The sequence below is a fragment of the Ascaphus truei genome, chromosome 8, assembly GCF_040206685.1.
Source record: "Ascaphus truei isolate aAscTru1 chromosome 8, aAscTru1.hap1, whole genome shotgun sequence".
In the NCBI taxonomy this organism is placed as follows: Eukaryota; Metazoa; Chordata; class Amphibia; order Anura; family Ascaphidae; genus Ascaphus; species Ascaphus truei.
In genome coordinates, this window is record NC_134490.1 from 38,471,659 (window position 1) to 38,492,890 (window position 21,232).

The 21,232-nt window shown below is 46.8% G+C and overlaps 1 protein-coding gene and 2 long non-coding RNA genes across 3 annotated transcripts; 1 reads left to right on the forward strand and 2 right to left on the reverse strand.

Moving 5' to 3' along the window:
* Positions 1-98: 98 nt before the first annotated feature.
* Positions 99-10,073, reverse strand: UQCR11 (ubiquinol-cytochrome c reductase, complex III subunit XI). The gene is made up of 3 exons (XM_075611544.1): positions 9,775-10,073; positions 7,363-7,499; positions 99-234 (listed from the first exon to the last, which is right to left on the reverse strand). Exons 1-2 carry the CDS (start codon positions 9,822-9,824, stop codon positions 7,379-7,381), a joined length of 171 nt encoding a protein of 56 aa, XP_075467659.1. The 5' UTR covers positions 9,825-10,073; the 3' UTR covers positions 99-234; positions 7,363-7,378.
* LOC142501537 (uncharacterized) lies at positions 9,278-13,530 on the forward strand. Its single transcript, XR_012803510.1, has 3 exons — positions 9,278-10,262; positions 12,529-12,692; positions 13,176-13,530. It is a non-coding gene; the product is annotated as an uncharacterized LOC142501537 (long non-coding RNA).
* Positions 13,531-15,739: 2,209 nt separating this feature from the next.
* Positions 15,740-20,524, reverse strand: LOC142501538 (uncharacterized). The gene is made up of 3 exons (XR_012803511.1): positions 17,603-20,524; positions 16,895-17,022; positions 15,740-16,812 (listed from the first exon to the last, which is right to left on the reverse strand). It is a non-coding gene; the product is annotated as an uncharacterized LOC142501538 (long non-coding RNA).
* Between the last annotated feature and the right edge of the window lie 708 nt (positions 20,525-21,232).

The following is a 21,232-nucleotide window of genomic DNA, read 5'->3' on the forward strand; positions in this document are numbered from 1 at the left end:
AGAGTTGAAAGTTGTAGGCCACTGGCAGTTAAGGCATTAACCCAAGTCATGCACCCAAAAAAAAAAAAAAAAAAAACCACAGGAACAAACATCCCAAATGCAATTGGAAAAAACACTTTTATTTGGAAATGTACATATTGTTTAGTTATAAATAAAATGCGTTTGAGCAGCGACTGTTCCAGTGGCCTCTCAGTCTGCAAATTCGTGTCATGGGATCCGACATCAGATAATTAGCTGAGAAAAAAAAAAAAAGGAAACAAATGGATCAAGTTAAAAATATGTTATGTACAGATGTATAGCCTTGCCCACGAAGGACTTTATCCTAGCTAACAAAGAAATACGATTGAAGACTGCACTGTCCTTAACCATTTTGGCATGAGCAGTGGTCACAGCAATATACACCAGAACCCAGAGAGGACACAAAAAAAATAAAAAAAAAGTTATGCTTGCTCAAGATGCACAGGGCACATCGTTATGGAGAAACATTTAGATTCTAACTAACTAGAGAAGAGAAAACGGAGAAGAATGGCCGACAAAAAAATAGCACGTGGCAGACACTAACCAATTCCCGAGGAAACAAAAAAAAAAAAATTTAAGCAAAAGTTGAATGCACCGACCGCTCTGTATAAGAAGAAGATCTGCAGGGCATAATAGTTAACTAATCTGGCAAAGATTACCAAAGATAACAATTTAAAGACGAAGCAGCAGCAAACAGTTTATGGCAGTGCAAATGATATGCTTATCCCCCCCCTCCCCCCCCAAAAAGAAATAATTAGATCATGTACGTCGAGTTGAGGACTTCTACAAGAAAACAGATAGCAGAACACGACCCGTCAGATGAGAAGAAACCACCAATAAAATCATGCAAAAAAAAAAACAATATTAGAGAACCCCAATGCAACATCCAACATGACAAAGCATATAGTTAAATACTTCTGTTCTTTTCTCATAAATGGAGGGTCACTTAGTTGAATTCTTTGACCAAATCATTTTTAAGCTTACAGACCACTTCAAGGTGTGCCCTCTTTTTCCCGCAAGTCCCAACAGAAACGTTCGCTTTACCTCTCAGTGGAAGAAGTCTTAGACTTGTCGTTCACAGCTGCATCTCAGGACCATTCTATTAAGACTTCGTTCTCATATTAGAGAGGTAAAGAGAACTTTGCAGAGTGTTAGGTCTTGCAGAAACATTGAGGGCCCATGTTGACGTGGCCTAAGCTTACAGCCTTGCTAATACCCATTTAAGAATTTATACCACTGTATATCAGTGTAAACATCATAGTGGATAGTTTCCCTCCTAGTATATACTTCTTCCCCCAATCCTCTTAGATTTTTATATTATGTACAATTGTATTTTTGATTTGAATAAATGTTATGTTTTAATTATCTTCGTTACTCTGATCTAATAAAATGTTCAACTGTTCTTAAATCACACACCACACTAAGTGTGCACACAATTAAGAGGCATCTTTGGAGACTTTCTCTCCAGTTCTGCAGATTCCATGATATACTGTAGAAGTAGGCCTTTTCCTTGCCGCCATTAGTTCTCCTCTAGATGTGACAGTGCTCATCTCCAATCAGGTAGCGGACCCGCAGGGCTGAGGTAGGGATGTCAATTAACCGACCAGAGCCCAGGGACAGAGTCCTGTTAGAGTATCCGTGGTCGGTAAGCAGGCAAAAAGGGTCAGGGTAGGCAGCAGTGGTGCAGAATCCAGGCAAAAGGTTAGGGCAGACAGAAGGCAGCGAGGTCGGGGTCAGCAACAGGAATTTCAAATGAACAGGGAAGCAACAGGGACTGGCAAGCCACACGGAAGGCTCAAGAACTAGAGCCCAGGAACAAGGGGAAACATATACAAATGCTCAGGCAGGGGTTGGAAGTCCCTGGCTGCTATCTAAGCCCTTGAACAGGTGCAGCCAATAGAGCAGGCTGCCAGTAATCAAAATGTTCACAGCAACCAGGTAAGGACAGGTCCCAGTCAAAGCCTGGACCGGAACCCTTACACGACAAACTTGTATGACAGCCCTCTTGATCTGAGCAGCTTCTGCTCAGTCTCCATGCTGGCAAAGTCCACTCCCCATGACTGGGATGTTGCACTGGACCCTGGGCCTTAAAACACCGGCAGTTGCCACAGTTTGTCTACTGAAAGTTGTATTACCTGTGGGAACCAGGCTCCGCGTGGCAAATTTAGAGTATTGCCACTACCTCTGCCTTTTCCGGTCTGATTTTTTTGAGATCTCTTGGGATCAGAGGAATTTCCATGGAAAGGAAGAGGCATCTACCTTGGCAGCCCCTGAATGAAACATTCGTGAGCAGAATCTGTAACTTCCGGTTTCCGGACATTGCCATAAGATCTGTGTCTGGTCTCATCCATTTTGCGACTCCTTGATTGAAAGTAGTGTTCGATAAGGGACCACTCTCCTGGCACTAGGGTCTTATGGCTGAGGAAGTCTGCCTGCAGATTACTTTTCCCTGCGATGAGCCGCTTTAAAAATTCTGCTAGATGACATTCTGCAGAGGTTATAAAATCGGGTGTAGTTCCCGGAATATAGGGCTCCTTATACAAAAGTCATTGTAGTACCTTATCTGACCGGATCTTTATGTTGCACTCTCATAGTTATGGTGAAACGTGCTCAATTGCCGCGTAGCTCTAAAAATGTTGGCTGATGTTTTGTAACTAGTACAAGGAAAATGGCCCATCTCGGTCCAGAGTTGGGCACCACAGACTTTGCTGCCTGCACAAGCCAGACCTGATCTTGTAGGGGAGAATCTGCTTTTAGGTTCTTTTCACGTTCCCACCATTTTAGGGTTTCTTTTACATCTTGCCACCTCCCTCTGCCACTGGCGTAAGAAGTTTTGTTGAAACATATGCCATCTGGCCAACTTAACCACCTTTGGCTGATAGGGTCCCTCATTCAAATACAGCCCCCCATAAATTGCTGGCTCCAGCTAGTCGCACCATTTTCTTCAAATGTTTACTTTTTGTCAGAGGGAAGAGCCACTCTGCCTTGCCGTGTGTTGAAATCTATTCCCTTGAATCTTGAATTCCGTTTATGCTTAATTTGCTCTTCGTGTTGACCAACCAGCAGTCATGCGCAATGAGTTCTAGAACCTTTGGATAGGTGTCGGAGTGACAGAACTCCAACCCATGCCTTTAATCAGAATATCATCCAGGTAATTGAAAAATTGTATTCCTTCTTGCCTTAATTCAGCAAGGAGGGTTAATAACACTTGTGAATGTTCTTGGTGACAGACCGAAAAGAGCTCTAAATTTGTAGTGTACTACCTTTATTGCAAAAATCGCAGATACTTGGTGTCTGACATATGGGTGTCACAGGGGACCAGAACTTTTAACACCGAATCCACCGGGATTAGTATCACCAGACAGGACACAATTGAATAAACTAAAAGTTTATTCTGGCAAGCCAGCAAACACACAAAATACAGCCACAAGGTACACGCATCAACTGGGGCCTTGGGGAGAAGAATCTAGCCTCAACTAGGTGCATGGGCCTTCTTCAGTAGGCTTGCCCTGTACAGCTCCTGTCACTTCTCAGTGGTATTCCACACTAAGCACTTTCGAATTACCCGCCAGTCGTGATGTCACAGTCTCCGTTCAAACGCCAAACTCTCAAACGGCCACGCTCCTTACATAGCCCTCTGTTTGCTATACTTTTTATGTAGCAGGGGCCGCCGGCCAATCAGAGCACAAATCGTGAGGCAGCAGTCAGAGGAAGAGGGCTCACCCTACTGCACCAATCAAAGGAGGGGGGCAGCTTACGCACTCTGGACCACCTATCGATGAGGGAGCTGCTGGCGAGTGGGAAATTTGAACTTGCCAATGGGAAATCATGCCTACGGGACTCAGACCCCAGCAACAGTTCCCTTAGCCAGTCCCATACCTCCTGCTGGGTAGGCGCTGCAGCATCTCTGAAGAACAAAGGCTCTGCCCCGCTGAGAGCCAGTTTCCGGACCTGATTATCAGCGCTTCCCCGCTCATCATTGTCCTAGTACTTAACCGCTCCCAGCCTCTGCCACAACCCGGCATTTGTATGCAGCCCAGCTAAGTTAATTAGTGGGGTCTGCATACAGAGAAATGCTAGCAACACAAAAAAGACAAGGCTGGCTGCCTTACTAACTGTATGGGGAACATACCACCAGAGGGAATAAAAGTGCTTTTTACATATACAATCCCCATTGCCCAAGTCACACAGTTTTCCCTCTTCCAGATATCACAGTGATATAGCTCTCATCTGGAAGAGGTTAAACACAAGACATAACAGGTCAAATGAACTTCACAGAGGTGGCCATTATACATGGTTTTGGGGCAGCCAGCCAGGCTTCACCTTTATTATGTGAGGCTTGCTACCCCTACCATGACAATGGGTACATGGAATTAGGCATATTTTAGGTCTACTGATACGAGCCAGTCCCCCTGGTACACTGCGGCAATAATAGTCCTAAAAGAAGGACTCCATTTTTAATTTCCATACCTTGAGCAGTTTGTTTACGCCTTTTAGGTCCAGGATAGACCAGAATGTTCCCTGCACAAAAAGATGAACAGAACATTGGTGAGTAGATAACCATCTTTCTTGTGGCGTAACTGGTTGAATTGCACGATCGCCGATAAGATGTTGGATACTGCTGGTTAATCCCTGTCTGGCAAGTTGGTTTCCCGGTTGTCGGGACCTTATGAACCTGTGCCTTCCAGGTATAGTTTTTTGTTCGACAGTATTCTCTGCAAACACCAGCACCCAGGAGTCCGCAATCGTTTGCACCCAGACGGTCGAGTTTTCCTCCGATGTAGGATGTTCAAGCTCCTCATCTCATGCGAGCTTCCCAGCCGCACTGGGGGTCTACCTCTTCTTGGCCCACAAAAAAGAGCTCTGGCCTTGACGCCAGAAGGCTGCTCGTGTAAGCCCTTCCAGGTCTATAGCATCTAATTCGTCAGCTGCTAGCCCTCTCATTCATTCAAGTTGGGGTAGCAAATAGTTTTCCTTTCCTGTAGGAACAGGCAAAAGGTCTTCTCATTGGCGGAATCAAGTTTCCTGCCAAACAGATGATTACCTTGAAATGGAATTCAACACAGATTGTACTTAGATGATGAATCTGCCCGTCTAGGCCTTAGCCAAAGTGCTCTTCTGGCTGCGACAGACAGTGCCATTGACTTTGCTGCCAGCCTTACTTCTGCTATAAAGTCCACTGCTAGTTTTAGCTCAGAGTGCTCCAACTATATCGAAACTTTTCCAGGGCCTCCTCCACATTAGCAATCCATAACATCATTGCCCTTGACATGGATGTTATAGCTACAGAAGGCCCGCTAGCTGCGCTCGCAACAGTAAACGATTTCTTCAGGGTGTTCGCTATCTGCCTATCCATACTGTCTCAAAAAGGAGGCTGCATCGTCCACAGGTAGTGTTGTCCTTCTGGGCAACCTTGATACCGCCGCATACACCTCTGGGGGAGAATCCCATGGTTCCAATTTTTTCCGCAAAATGGGTACATTCTCGAAAATGTCCCAGTCAAAAGGAGCTTTTTTTCTGGCTAGGACCACTCTTCTTTGATCATATCCTTCACCACTTCGTGGACCAGGAAGGTTCTTGGTTGTCTATGCAGGCTCCTGAATATGAGATCTCGAAGTTCCGAAGAGGAAGGCTCGTCCTCGATCTGTAAGATCTCTTACTGCCTTGAGAAGTGGGTCTATAAGCTCTAGATCAAAAAGTGGACGATTCCTCTGTTAAAAGCTAATTCTCTGAAGATTCTATTTCCAGCTCCAACCTACTGAATTGTTCATCCTCTGAATTCTAAGAAGAGGAATCCTTCCCACTTCTGGGCAGACTTCAAAGAGGCTGCCTCAATGACCTGGGTTACCAGATCCTTCATTCACAGGATGAAATACGACATGGGCATAATTGGGTCCTTTGCCGAGTCTTAGGCAATCCTCAAAGTCTTTTATTTTTTCTAATGCAGGCTTCTCACAAGCCCCACAAGGTTTTGTTATCCTAGTGACCTTCCTAACAGTTGGTTCTATAGGTGCTCTGGAAACTGAATCCTCCTGTTGTAACCCTGGAGTACTGACATGAATATCAGTTATTAAAGCAATCTTTATAAAAACCAAAATCACAAGAGTACCACTACCCTATCCCTGGGGCTTACCTTGGGACTTTAAAAACAGCACTTTTTGAATAGCATGTATCCTGGCTAGGTCCCGATAGGCTTGCAGTCTTTTAGCAGTGCCTATATAGTTACACCCTACTTGCAGCCCTTGAGCAGGCTTCCAGCATGTGTGCTGTCCTCCACGTGTCTTAAATCCCCCCCCCTTTTTTTTAACACTTCCATGACATCACGTGGACGTGTTCCCTGTTACACATGCTCCCACGCTGTCGCTCACCTGCACAAGCAGCTTCAGGAGCTGCAAGCCTCAGCGGCTATTTGCAGCGTGGCCTTCCGATGGCTCCCGGATCAGCAAACTCCTTGGAGCGCAGATGTCCTGGCTTCAGTGGGAGAGACAGTAGTAGACCCATGGGAGTTGTCTGCCCAAGTAGTCAGGTAAGCCCCTTTGTTACACTACAGAAAAATACTAACCTGTACCACAGCGAGGTAGGACAGGAAAAAAAAAAAAAAAAAAAAAAAGTAATAACTGGGAGGAAAGGAGGGGCTATATTTGGTCCTCCCACGTGTAGATTTCTGCCCCCTCAGCGGGAGCGTGGACCCATTTGTGACCACTGCCATGGGGACAACCAGGAAATTAAAAATGGCAGTTGACCAGACAAAGTGCAAGAAGATATTACCATTGGTGGCTGAAGAAAGTTCTCCACTGGAAAGGCCATCAAAAGAGCAAGAGACTGAGCAAAAACGTAAGAGGAGATAAAATTAGGACATTTGTTGGAGCAACACGAAGAGGCTTCCAACTGCAGCGTGTAGGAGATCACTGGGGCGCCTTCAGGGGATTGTCAAGGGTTGAAGAAATATAGATAGATATCTATATACACACAAAAAGTTATGGTGGGTAAAACACCACCAAAAGTAACAAAAATCCACCACCGTAAAGTGTACAGCAAGTAAAAATACCACTTGTGTGTGGTGTGTACATTTGCATGTCTGACAGGCCTGCAACCCTGTCTTTCCTTATTAGCAAAGAGTGCTTCCACTGCAGCCAGGGCTTGTGGGTAATGTCCACCCCTGGCTGCAGCAGAAGCAGTTAACCAAGCATTAATGGGAAAGACAGGGTTGCAGATCTGTCAAACAAGCAAATATACCCACAAGTGGCATTTGTATTTATATTCTCTCAAATAAAAATATCACACACTTAGGAGTCAGGGGAGTACTGCAATAGTTTGTACTGAAAGCTCAGAGCAGACACTTACCCCAGAGTATACAGATTTACTCTTCCTTCTTAAACTTGCCGCTGACGTATGGGACGTAATCAAGAAACAACCTCCAGTCTGTGGCCCAAACAAGCCCCACTCCACCAACCGCCCCCCATGTGGCCAGGATGGGAGCCCTGCAACAGGAAGGGGAGGTTAGATGAGTCAGCAACACCCCGTAAAGCCACCGATTGCTCTGCAGTACATTGTTAGGGCACAATAGGTTGCTCAACCCTGTGGCAGAGAAAGGGTTACACCAGCAACAACCCCTCCCCACTCCTACAAAATGCACTGACAACCAAACCCCTATTAAGGCTCTGCTTTGTTCCCCCAAAAGAGAAATCTATATAAGCTTTAATAAATGTTATGTCTAAGTTATTATTATTATTTTTTTTTTTTAGACAACCCTTGGCTGCCATATTTAACCAAGGGCTCGGTATCTCAGGGACAGGAAATGTCGAAATACCAAAACAGCATGTAAGCAGCAAATTGCGACAAACCCCCACAATATCCCATTCTATCAAATGTGTATCTGCAGAGCAACATGGGAGTGTGATGTTATATAGGAAGTACAGAGCAGGGCCGCCGGTGGCCCGGCAATCAGACAAAGCAGTTGAGCCCAGCCTCTGGCCAGGCACAACTTTTTTGCCCGGCTGCTGGTCCTCTTGTTGCCGCCAGGCCTCGGCACTCCCCAACTACGGGCCTCCATCACTGACACCAACACTGTCCCCCACCGAGGCTCTGACAATGGCGCGTGCCGGTCACAGCATCTGGCACGAGGCCTGGTGCGCACCGGTGAGGGAGGCCTGCAGCTCGGGAGAGCCAGGTCCCAGCGGCAACGAGAGGACTGGCAACCGGGCAAAGAAGCCGAGAGCCTCTCTGAGGTCCACAGAGCTGGGGAGATCCGGACACCAGAGGCTTAAGACCATCACAAGGTAGGCAAGTCTGTAGGTCTTTTTGTGTATGTGCGTGGGGGTTTGCGTATGTACGTGGGGGTGGAGGGGGTTCTGCACATGTATTTTGGGGCTGGGGGTTGTATTGTGGGGGGTTGTGTGCATGTATATTTGGGGTGGGGGGGATTATGCGTATTTTGGAGGTTGTATGTACGTATTTGGGTTGGGGAGAGGGTACGTATTTGGGTTGGGGAGAGGGTACGTATTTGGGTGGGTTGTATGTATTGGGGAGAGGGTGTATGTATTGGGGGGGGTTGTATGTATTGAGAGGGTGTATGTATTGAGAGGGTGTATGTATTGGGGGGGGTGTATGTATTGGGGGGGTTGTATGTATTGGGGGGGTGTAGTATGTATTGGGGAGGGGGTTGTATGTATTGGGGAGGGGGTTGTATGTATTGGGGAGGGGGTTGTATGTATTGGGGAGGGGGTTGTATGTATTGGGGAGGGGGTTGTATGTATTGGGGGGGGTTGTATGTATTGGGGGGGGGTTGTATGTATTTGGGGGGGTTGTATGTATTTGGGGGGGTTGTATGTATTTGGGGGGGTTGTATGTATTTGGGGGTGTGTTATTGTGGCTGGGATTGTGTGTGTGTGTGTGGGGCCTGGCCGGAGGAATGAGTGTGAGAAAGGGGGGAAATGAGGAAGCAGGATTGAGTAGTGTCATTGAAGGGGGGTGTGAGTGAGAGAGGCAAGAGTGAGACGGGGGGAGTGAAATACATACAAAGAGGGGGGTGGGAAATAGAGGTGGGCAAAGTCATAATTCTAGTTCTGGGCCCAGGAAATCTTTCAGCAAACCTGGTACAGAGTATCCAAGGTACAATCATATTGCCACTTTTTAACCCTTTCAAAGGCCGTGAATGACCAGCAAAACTGGAGGAAGGGGAGTGGGGCAGTTAATACTTCACCTCATGGAACAAGTAGCAGCTCTGCAGGAGCAGTTAGAGGTCAAGCAAACAGGCAGCCGGTAGGAGATTGGGCAAGGAGTAGGGGAAATAATGCGTTGATACTACAACACCGAGATTGGAGGCAGTTAATATGATGGGGCATATATGCCCTTAACAGGACGATGGACAATTAGATGGAAGAGGCAGACAGAACACAGGCCAATTAAATCTGTCCCCTCATATAACCTAACCCCTAGGTAGGGGACAGATAAGACTCAGGCTGGGGGCAGGTACTAGAATAGGGCAGGATGTAAACTGGGAGAGGGGGTGCCGAGAGCTCCCAGGCAGGAGGTAGCTAATAGTGTGTGTCAGATAATATCTAGGGCGCGGGGCAGAGACACCCCAGGAAGGGCCCCTACAATTATCTGAACCCAGGGAAGGGGACAGGTGAGACTCAGGGTCAAGGAAGTTGATAGAATGGACAGAGACCCCAAGCGGAGCACTCATAACCCTCCAATTGCTTGTCCCCAGAGGAGGGGGTGTTATTAATGCCAGGCGGGCTCCGCGGTCCTCACCAACTCTTCGCCAGCTGCTGGTACCGTGGACCCAGTACTCTGCTGATCATGTTGACGACGACTCCTCTCTGAATGTGACCCCAGGGTTCTCGGGCGGCGATAAAAGCCCTGCCAGATCAAGATGGCGGCGCGAGGACCCCCGAGTCAGGGCTGTCAGTTCTGCGCCTGTTACACCGCCAACGCCGAGGGCCCGGGGGAAGCAAAGGGGCCGCCTGCAGACATCACCGAGCGAGTAACCCACATCTCCGGACCCCGTTCTTACCGCCAGCTGCACCGGGAAGTTAGGCAACAACTGGGACAGCCCAGGACTGAACAACCGACACAATAAAACTTTATTGCTCATGTAAATAACGGACAAATTGGAAAAACCAACAAGAAGGACGTCCGCTGCGTTGTCTTGGAGTTGTTTAACCCCTCCAGTACTGAATATTATTTTCTCCCTGAGTTTTATGTCATTCATTGATATGAAAAGCTCCAGCGTTAATCAGGTTATTTGTGTCCTGCAGAGTGTGGATACCTCATAGCATATATAATAAATATTATATATAATTGTTCCATATATTGCACTGACCGTGGCTGTAGCGCTGTACATAGCATTTTGGAGACAGTTTGGTTCTGAATAGCTTACAATCTAGTGGTGTCTAAGGTGCATGGAGATAAGGCAATTTGCTCAAGGTCACAAAGAGCCGTCACTGGAATTCAAACTGGGTTCACCCAATTCAAAGGCAGTGAACTACTAGTTTTGTATATTAGGAGATCCCAAACTCTTCCATACATAGACCACTTCAGTGATAAAAACTAGGGTTGCCAGGTGGCTTGTCCAAAAATACTGGACACAGTGGTGAAAAGTGCGACGCAAGCGAGAATCGTTGGTGGGGAAGAATGTTATTTATAAATGACCTGACTGTTACGTAAATTTTTTCCAAATGTCTTTCCAAGTATTCACCAATTTGCACCAATTTATATTCTGTTTTGTAAAAAAAATTTGGGAAGGGGTCTTGGGAGAGAGCGCCCATCTGAGGATTTTTGTAGGAAATAGAATATGAAATAGTGTAAATTGGTGCATGCTTGGAGTGAAATTTAGAACAAATCATGTAATGGTCAGATCATTTATAAATAACTGACCTGCAGTCATACTGTACATGGCGAGCAATACTAATCTTAATGCTCCTCCCACAAATTTCAAGACTGTTGCACTCCTTCTCATCCTCTTTCTCCTCTCGTCCTCTCTCCCACCCCCTCCCTTCGTCCTCTCCCACCCCCTCCCTTCATCCTCTCACCCCCCCTTCATCCTCTCACCCCCCTCCCTTCATCCTCTTCCACCCCCTTCCCTTCATCCTCTCCCACCCCCCTTCCCTTCATCCTCTCACCCCCCCTTCATCCTCTCACCCCCCTCCCTTCATCCTCTCACCCCCTCCCTTCATCCTCTTCCACCCCCCCTCCCTTCATCCTCTCCCACCATCCTCTCGCACCCCCTTCCCTTCATCCTCCCACCCCCCCTCCCTTCATCCTCTCCCACCCCCTCCTCCATCATTAACACTCCCACAGGACAGCCAGAGAAAACACATAACAAATAGACGCAGGACACAGCCTCACCTTTCTCTGCTCCCTTTATCCGCTTACCCTCCCACCCCCCTTGTCCTCTCACCCCCCTCCCTTCATCCTCTCTCATCCCCCCTCCCTTCATTCTCATCCCCCCTCCCTTCATTCTCTCTCATCCCCCATCCCTTAATCCTCTACCCCCCTCCCATCAACCTCTCTCATCTCCCCTCCCATCATCCTTTCTCACCCCCCTCCTTTCATCCTCTCACCCCCCTCCCTCCATCGTTACCCCCTCTCCCTACCTCCCATCATCCCCCTTCCCATCATTCTCTCATCCCCACTCCCATCATCCTCTCATCCCCCCTCCCATCAACCTGTCTCATCCCCCCCTCCCTTCATCCTCTCATCCCCCCCTCCCTTCATCCTCTCACCCCCTCCCATCATCCTCTCTCATCCCCCCCCTCCCATCAACCAGTCTCATCCCCCCTCCCTTCATCCTCTCCCATCATCTTCACCCCCCTCCCATCAACCTGTCTAATCCCTCCCCTCCCATCAACCTGTCTCATCCCTCCCCTCCCATCAACCTGTCTCATCCCCCCTCCCATCATCCCCCTCCCTGTCATTATCACCCCCACAGGACAGCCAGAGAAAACACACGACACACGACACACGACACACGACACACGACACACGACACACGACACACGACACACGACACACGACACACGACACACGACACACTCTCACCTCTCTCTGCTCCATGCTGTTCCTCCGCTCTTTGGCCTAACCCCCAGGCTCCTGCCACCTCCTCCTGATTGGCTGCATTACACAGCAGCAGCCAATCAGGATGGAGGATGCTGCCCAGCCCCCTAGCAGCAGCAGCCCTGCTCTATCCCTTCTCAGGGGAAATCCCACGATTGGTTACTAAGTCCAGAGAGGTAATACCGGCATACACATACATGTCCACCCCCCTGCACACATACATGTCCACCCCCCTGCACACATACATGTCCCCCCCCCCTACTCCCCCGCACACATACATGTCCGGTATTATCTCTCATTTTATACCGGACAGAGTAACCAAATACTGGACACCTGGCAACCCTAATAATAACGGCCATAGATTAAACTCTGTATTTACAATTGGGGGGGAGGGAGGGAAATTGTGTACATACAAACACATAATACCCTTCAACTGTCCCTATTTAACAGGTGTCGTACCTATTAAAACAAGCTTTATCTATAGTACCACGCGTGTTTGTGTGGTGAGGAGCGCTCCACTACCCATCTCCTGGTGGTTGAGGCTTGGAACCTTCACCTAATTACAGCAGCTTGAAGATCAATGACGGATTCGATAAATGATCAGCAGGTTATAGGTAAGTTATCCCCCACTCCTAGTCCTGTTTTATTGAGGATCTGTCCATATAAAATATAGACCAAGCAACGCTCCCGGAATGACTATTAGACTGGGCACTTCCCCTGCAAGAGGAGGGCCATGCCTGCATACCAAGCGTAGATGTAATTAATAAGGGAGACTTACGCTATACAGGGGTCTCATATTTGTGGCCACGGGACCAAACCAGCTTTGAAGGGTCCGTTTACTGTCGGCTCCTGCTAATTTCATTGACATTGCTCAGGCAGCTGTTTATTTTTTCATACTATAGTCACTATAAAGTTGAGCCTTTAGTGTAGTCCTCTTCAACTAATTTTACAAAGAACCAGACTTAAAACTGCAGTTCAAGCAATATCCTAAATAATTCAGTTCTGTACTATGAGAAAATACTTGTAGCATTTAAAAATTTTTTTTTTTTAAAGACATTAATATATTCTAATGTAACAAGCATTTTTTGTTTCTATAGCAACCATTTACAAAGTCACATCCTCTTCCTCCTCGGAGACAGGCTTTGGCACGCCCCTTTGCCCTCTCTAGCAGTGCACCAATTGTATCTAGTGCCTGCCTGGTCACCTGATCTTCCACAGAGAACTTTGCATCTTTGGTAATCTTCTTCGGCCCTAACAGTGATTTAAAGAACCCCGGGCCAAATCTTCAGTGATCGATTACAGGAGAATGGATTGAGCAGCAACTTAGCTAATCACTTGTCAGTGTGCAAATTGTATTGATGCACATATTGAATAGGATAAAAATAAAACGGCAGCTTGAACTGGAGCTTTAAGAATTGTCATATATCTGTATTAGTTGAAGAGGACTGCACTGGAGGCTTATATACTAATCCGGTCCAGTGTGAAAAATCCACTGCAAACCCAGGCCACAGGGGGGAGACCCTTGCAAAGAGGTGACATCATTCATATTAATATTATGCCAATGAGGGAGCACCTGGCACCTTCCACCTCCCGAAATATGATGTGATGTAACGGGTCAGTCAGGGGGAGCCTCCTATGAGCTGTAGTGCAGGATCAGACCACAGGGGAGCAGCAGAGGTCTGAGTTCCAGCTCTATGACACCCAGCCTGGAACTACTGCACTTATCAGACTCTTGCTCTGTGCTGAGGATCCACTGCTGGCTGATTCTGCTCTGAGAATGGATGTGTACAGTATGTGTGGGTGTGTTCACAGGTATCGATATGTATGAGTGTTTATTTATGTGGGTTTGTTCACGGGGGTCTCTGTATATGATGGTGTGTCCATGGGTGTGCGTGTTTTCACTGGTGTTTTTCTGTGTGGGTGCTTTCATGGGTGTCTATGCAGAGCCTTCAACATTTGGCACATTAAAATAGAAACACTTTATTTGCTATGCCAGTGTGGGATAGAGGAGCTTCCAAATAAAGTGACCCCTTCAAAGGAGGTTCAATAATGCGTATAATTTACTATATGCAAAGATCATATTACCAATAAAATATAAGTATTGATACACATTAGAAGTGGTAAAACTCTCCAAACCAAATGATGTCACCAATCTCGTATCTGCGTTGAAGCACCAACCCCCGCCCATGATTATTTACTTGTTTTGAGCTTACCTGATCACTCCAGGTCTCCAATATATATATATATTTTAAATTGTGCCCTTTGAGACACAGAAAACAACATATATTGCCACAGGGTGGCAAACTTTGTATTGCTAGCCGGAGCGAGGAGCCCGGACACCGCAGCCATGTTGTGTCTTCTGGGCAAGTATTCTTGCACTGTGCAAAAACCCGCTCGTATTTTGGGAACTGGCAGGTCCCTGGACGTTTGAGGACCACAGATCGGCTCCAGGAGACCACCCACTTCAGGTAACCAACAAAAAAAATTGCGACCAGAATTGACTTCACTTATTTGAAGCTTCAGCAACTGGCTTGTTTTGGAGTTTGCAGAGCTGAATCTAATAGGTAGAGAACATGCAAAACAGGTACAATGTCTGTCCTGTGTTCACAGTGATGTATTTGTTTTCTAATAATATGTTGCCATTTAGTAAGGGGTCATCTTAAAAAATAATTTTGACAAAATGTATTGTGAATGGGTGCTCAGAAGCAAACAAGAGCACACATCCTTAATAGTTTACATTAAAAAAAAAAATCTGTGTGTGCTGAGTGCACGCGCATAGTAAGTGAAACTTCTTTGACTTTTGTCACAGAAATTGTATTTGTAAGAATGATATATTTAATAAAAAATACAATTTCAGTGCCAAAACGCAAAGAAGTTTGACTTAGTACACGTGTTTTAGCTATTTGCACTTCTATATTTATAGTAACTGGGAATTCTGTGTGTGTCAGTGTGTGTGTGTGCGTCAGTCAGTGTGCGTGTATGTGTGCGCGTCAGTGTGTGTGTGTGTGTGTGCGTCAGTCAGTGTGTGTGTGCGTGCGTCTGTCAGTGTCTTTGTGTGTGTGTGTCTGTCAGTCAGTCAGTGTGTGTCTGTGTGTGTCAGTCAGTGTGTGTCTGTGTGCGCGCGTCAGTGTGTGTGTGTGTGTGCGTCAGTCGGTGTGTGTGTGTGTGTGCGTCAGTCAGTGTGTGTGTGTGCGTCAGTGTGTGTGTGTGCGTCAGTCAGTCAGTGTGTGCGTGCGTCTTTCAGTGTCTTTGTGTGTGTGTCTGTCAGTCAGTGTGTGTCTGTGTGTGTGTGTGTGCGTCAGTCAGTGTGTGCGTGCGTCAGTCAGTGTGTGTGCGTCTGTCAGTGTCTTTGTGTGTGTGTGTGTCTGTCAGTCAGTCAGTGTGTGGTGTGTCAGTGTGTGTGTGTGCGTCAGTGTGTGTGTGCGTCAGTCAGTGTGTGTGTGTGTGTGTGCGTGCGTCAGTGTGTGTCCGTGCATGCGTCAGTCAGTGTGTGTGCGTCTGTCAGTGTCTTTGTGTGTGTGTGTGTGTCTGTCAGTCAGTCAGTCAGTCAGTGTGTGTGTGTGTGTCAGTCAGTCAGTGTGTGTGTGTGTGTGTGTCAGTCAGTGTGTGTGTGTGTGTGTGTGTCAGTCAGTGTGTGTGTGTATCAGTCAGTGTGTGTGTATCAGTGAGTGTGTGTGTCATTCAGTGTGTCAGTGTGTGTGTGTGTGTGTGTGTCAGTCAGAGTGTGTGTGTGTGTGTGTGTGTGTGTGTGTGTCAGTGTGTGTCCCCATGTTGCAGGCTGCAGATCAATGACAGGTGTCTGACATGTGCTCCCTAGCAGATCTCAGCCAATAGCAGTGAGGCGGGCAGGCTCTGCTGCTGGGTGAGGTGCACAGAGCGCTGTGTGTCAGTGTGAGTTACAGAACAGGGGCACAGACCGCACAGGCCAACACCGACCCCAGCACAGCCTCTCAGCACCGACACCATGCGTGGGGCTCCCGCTGCAGATCACCTGTACCACGGCCTCTGCTGGCTGCTCGGCCCGGCACTCACTGCCCTGCTCTCCATGTGAGGTACTGTCTGGTCTTCTACCTCTGTACCTCCCCATCAGCCTGCACCTCTCTCTCCTCACTCCCCCTGTCTCACTCCGTCAGCCGCGTGACTCCTCCCACCCCACCACCAAAGCGCCCGGTCCTCCAGTCACCGGTGTGGAAACAAGCTCCTCCCATGCGCGGCATTCCCCGCTCCCACTGATTAGTACCGGCATCTCAACGGGCTGCGGTCCGGCATCTCAACGGGCTGCGGTCCGGCATCTCAACGGGCTGCGGTCCGGCATCTCAACGGGCTGCGGTCCGGCACTGGGTCTGCGTGCCGTGGCGTCCGGTGTGGGGGAGCGTTAGGAGTGGCAGCAGCGATTAAATGTGTGGGAAAGGCACCGCTGCCAGCCGCTTCTGCGCATGCGCATAAGTCCGCAGTCATCTCCATTAGCAATGCGCATGCGCTCCATTGCAGCGGACGTATAGGGGAGAATGGCGGGCGTTAGGAGCGGCGCCGGCGGCTATTGCCGCCGGCTGCCGCATATGTGATCAGCCGTGTGGGAAGAGCGACGCCTGTTAGGAGCGGCGGCGGCGGCGATAGCAGGCGTGTGGGGGGAGGGGGAGCCGTGACGTCACTTCCATTTCATTTTCGTCTCCATCTCTCCCATTTTGCCCCATCAGAATAGGTGCCACTAAAGAAGTTTCACTTCAAAAAATCCTGAAATAGTGGAATAAAGTGAGTAAGTTTAATGAATATATTTCTCACGTGTTTCTTCGCACTTAAATAACTCCATGCCTACCTTGGCTCGTGATGAAAAGCATGGAGTTATGCCACATATGTTGAAGCTGCGGATGTTCAGCGTTTTTATAGTTGAAAGTCTTCAGTAGACCAACGTATACCAGATAAATCACTGGAACTGAAACACTTCTAAGGAATTAATAAAAAATCAACAAATGTACTGAGTCTTACTCCACAAATGCAGGAGGGGTAATAATAATAATAATAATAGTTTGTTCTTGCATAGCGCTGCTAGTTTTTACGTAGCGCTTTACAGAGACATTTTGCAGACACAGTCCCTGCCCTGTAGACCTTACAATCTATGTTTTTGGTGCCTGAGGCACAGGGAGATAAAGTAACTTGCCCAAGGAGGTTCCCCTGCTTCAAACTCAGCGTCTTTACTCACTGAGCCACTCCTTCAACAGGATCATTAAAACACTCGCAATTCACACAAGAGAACAAATTCTGGACCTAATACCAGCTAACCCAAAACCTGGCACATTCTAGATGCTCCCCACAAAGAGGGACGCCCTATTATCTGTGGATCTGGCACACTGACTGAGAATATTTCTGTGGAAGAAAAAATGAATATCAGCTCTAGGAGTGTAGTGAGGGTAATAATTCACAATGGAAAATATATAAAGGGTTGTGGAAGTAATGATTCCAGTTTTGGGAGATAGAGAGACATGAATTGAGGGTAGTGGTAGTGCAAGTATAGCGGGGTGCTTACACGGAGCGGGTGATCCCCTCTTAGATGTGTACCCCTGTAGGTGCTATAATGGTCCTCTTATCCCGTCTCTCCTGGCCAGTTGTGCTGTGGAGTCACGCACTCACTATGCAACACCTCCTCGCCTCTCCCGCACTGTGAGCCTGAGTCAGACCATGCAGGCTCGCCTTCCTATACTCTCGGTGGCGTCGGTCGATCAAAATAGATTCAGCAAAAAGAGAGATCGATACGGCTGCCGCTCCTATCAAGAAAATATGTTGGAAACTCACCAGCTGATTTAAAGGTTAAAATCCATTTATTCAACTACATAAAAACGGGACAAAAGTCCTCCTCCCACGCGTTCCACGGCCACTATGGCGCTTTTTCAAGGAAGGCTGGGTGGAAAGCATTCTAAAACCACTTGTCAGGAACACACCCAGCTATATCCAGGACACCACCGACCTGCTAAACAAATATAATGCCATTGGCCCCCTCCCAACAGGAACACTATTAGCAACCATGGATATAGAATCCCTTTACACAAACATCCCCTACAAACATGGGATTGCAGTCTGCAGATTCTTTCTGGGACAGCAGGAGCCACTCACAGAGACAGTGACTAACTGCATCAAATGTATTCTGACCCATAACAACTTCACATTTGGAAATGACACATACCTCCAGACAACCGGAACCGCTATGGGCACTCGGATGGCGCCATAGTATGCCATTCTGTTCTACGCAAAACTGGAAAGTGACTTTCTTTCCACCTGTCACCCCTTACATACCTTCGGTACATCGATGACATCCTCCTGATTTGGACCTTTGGTGAACAGGACCTCATACAGTTCCACGAAAACTTGAATACATTCCACCCGACCATCAACCTCAAACTCACCCATTCCCCGGACGAAGTGTATTTCCTTGACACCACCATTACTATAAAAAACAACCAACTACAGACTTCTCTATACCGCAAACCTACAGACAGAGCCAGCTATTTGAGGGACAAGAGCTTCCACCCCACACACACTAAGCATGCAACCATCTACAGTCAAGCCATACGATACAACCGGATATGCTCCGCCATACTGGATTTCCCAAAACAAACTGTTTTTAAACACTGACAGGACTGTAACAATGGTGTTTGGGACCAAGACTAAATTTTTAAAGCTTCCAGCGACTGAGCTCCAGATTACAACCAACATTAACTCCACCCTAACTCCTGTTACTAGTTTTAAATACCTGGGCATATAGTTTGACTCCCACTTAACATTCGGGATGCACATTAATACCCTGACAACCAAGACCTATGACAAACTAGGGGTACTTTACAGGAACAAATCCTCCCTAAGTCTCCTGGTCAGAAAACGTATCGCACAGCAGATGCTAATGCCAATTATTGACTATGGAGACATAGTATATGGCTCGGCACCTCAAACCCACCTTAGCAAACTTAACACCCTCTACAACTCAATTTGTCGTTTTGTTCTCCAATGCAACTATAACACACATCACTGCGAAATGCTCAAAGAACTAGATTGGTCATCACTCGAGTCTAGGTGCAAAGTTCACCTTTCCTGTCTTGCCTTCAAATTCTTTATGGGCAAGCTACCCAGCTACCTGAACAAGCTCCTCACCTCTACCACATGCAGCACCTATCACCTGAGATCAGACTCCAAAAGACTGTTCATGGTCCCAAGGCTCAACAAAGTATCCGGCCGCTCCTCCTTCTCTTACCGTGCACCCCAAAACTGGAACAACCTACCAGAGACTCTTACATCCACCACCAGTCTAAGTTCTTTCAAATCTAAGGCTGTCACACATTTTAATGTGCTCTGTGACTGTTTCATACGCCCATAATACAAATGATCTTTAACTGTGCATGCAATGTCTTGTATATAATGTATACCCTGCTCATTATGTAACTATTTGTAAACATGTATTATTTGTCTTAACTCTGTGCCCAGGACATACTTGAAAACGAGAGGTAACTCTCAATGTATTACTTCCTGGTAAAATATTTTATAAATAAATAAATAGCAGACAGAGGCCAGTGGATTACACCCTTGAGATTGGATTTCATAAACCGTGGATATAACCACAGAATTGTAGACAAGCAAATCCACAAAGCCACCAGAATACCAATAAGTGATCTCCTTGACCAGACAGAAAGAGACAAGTGATAGGGTACCTTTGGTGGTCACATATAACCCACACCTAGAAGCCCTACACAAGATCGCCAGGAACTACAACCCATTCTCCAAGAAGATACAAGACTGCAACAGATGTTCCCTGAAATACCCTTATTATCATATAGACAGCCTCATAATCGCAAGAAAATGATTGCGAGGAGTAAAGTATTCAACAGTACAACTGAATGCGGGACAAGACCATGCCAGGATGCAAGATACAAAGCCTGCGCAATGCTCCACACAGCGGGCACAATACAAATACTAACCAGGAATCTGGAGTACAAAATCAGAGGAAGGTTCACCTGTTCCTCCTGCAATGTTGTGTACCTCATCATGTGCATGGCTGCTACTACATAGTTGAGACGGGACAGGGGCTAAACAAGAGAATGAATCTGCATCGCCACAGCATCACACGTGGAACAAGAGACAGTCCTGTCGGCGAACATTTCTCTGACTCTGGCCATAAAATGAACGGTCTGAAGGTGGCCATACTCAAAGGTAATCTTAGAACACCGAAAGAGAGACAGCTGCATGAATAAAAATTTATGAAACTATTCGGGACACTTAGCGGTGGCCTAAACCGAGACCACAGCTTCATGAGTCACTGCTGAAACAAGAGAACTCTCTTCCTATGAGTGCTAAAGACCATGTCAATACATACTGCACGGAATATGAATGCACACACAGCTATCTCTTACACATACATATGTACAATGTAATTCTATCCCTATATACTAATAGGGACCACATAGTATGTACACACATTAATAGTAATGCTATACCCTCTTACATTTCTACACCTACCCACACCATTGGTATACACTCCCACACAAACCTTTTGTAAAACACTGCATACACTGTGGGCACTTTATACATTTATATTTATACACATACATACATACATACATACATACCACTCTTACATCACTTACATTGAGGGACTATTAAAAAAACTTAAATCATAAATTTCATACTGCACGGGGGGAGGGATAGGCTTCAGTCACAGATACATTCCAAGATGCACTGTTTTTAAGTAAAACCATTTCTTGCTTTATCCATTGTAACATCGCCAAAGAAGAGATCAGTGTATCTCGAAAGCTCACACAAATAAAAGCATTTTGTTATATATATATATATATATATATATATATGCACTAGTGCCTATGTTTAAAATGTGCATGTATGTATACATGTGTGTGCAAAGGTGTCAATATATATGTAGCCCCATGTGTTTGCTATCAGCACAGGACATGGTAAGAATTACATTCTACTTGACTGGACCATGTGACTGTGCTTAGCCAGTGGAATGACAGTTGGTGACAGTTGGGAAGGGATTGCTGAGGGGACTGTTGTGGCAGTTTATTTTGATATGGTGAGGCTGCTGCAGAACACTCTGCAAGGGCCTGACCGATCCATGGAGTGAGGAGACTGGTGGATTTTGCTGGCCAGTACAAAGTAC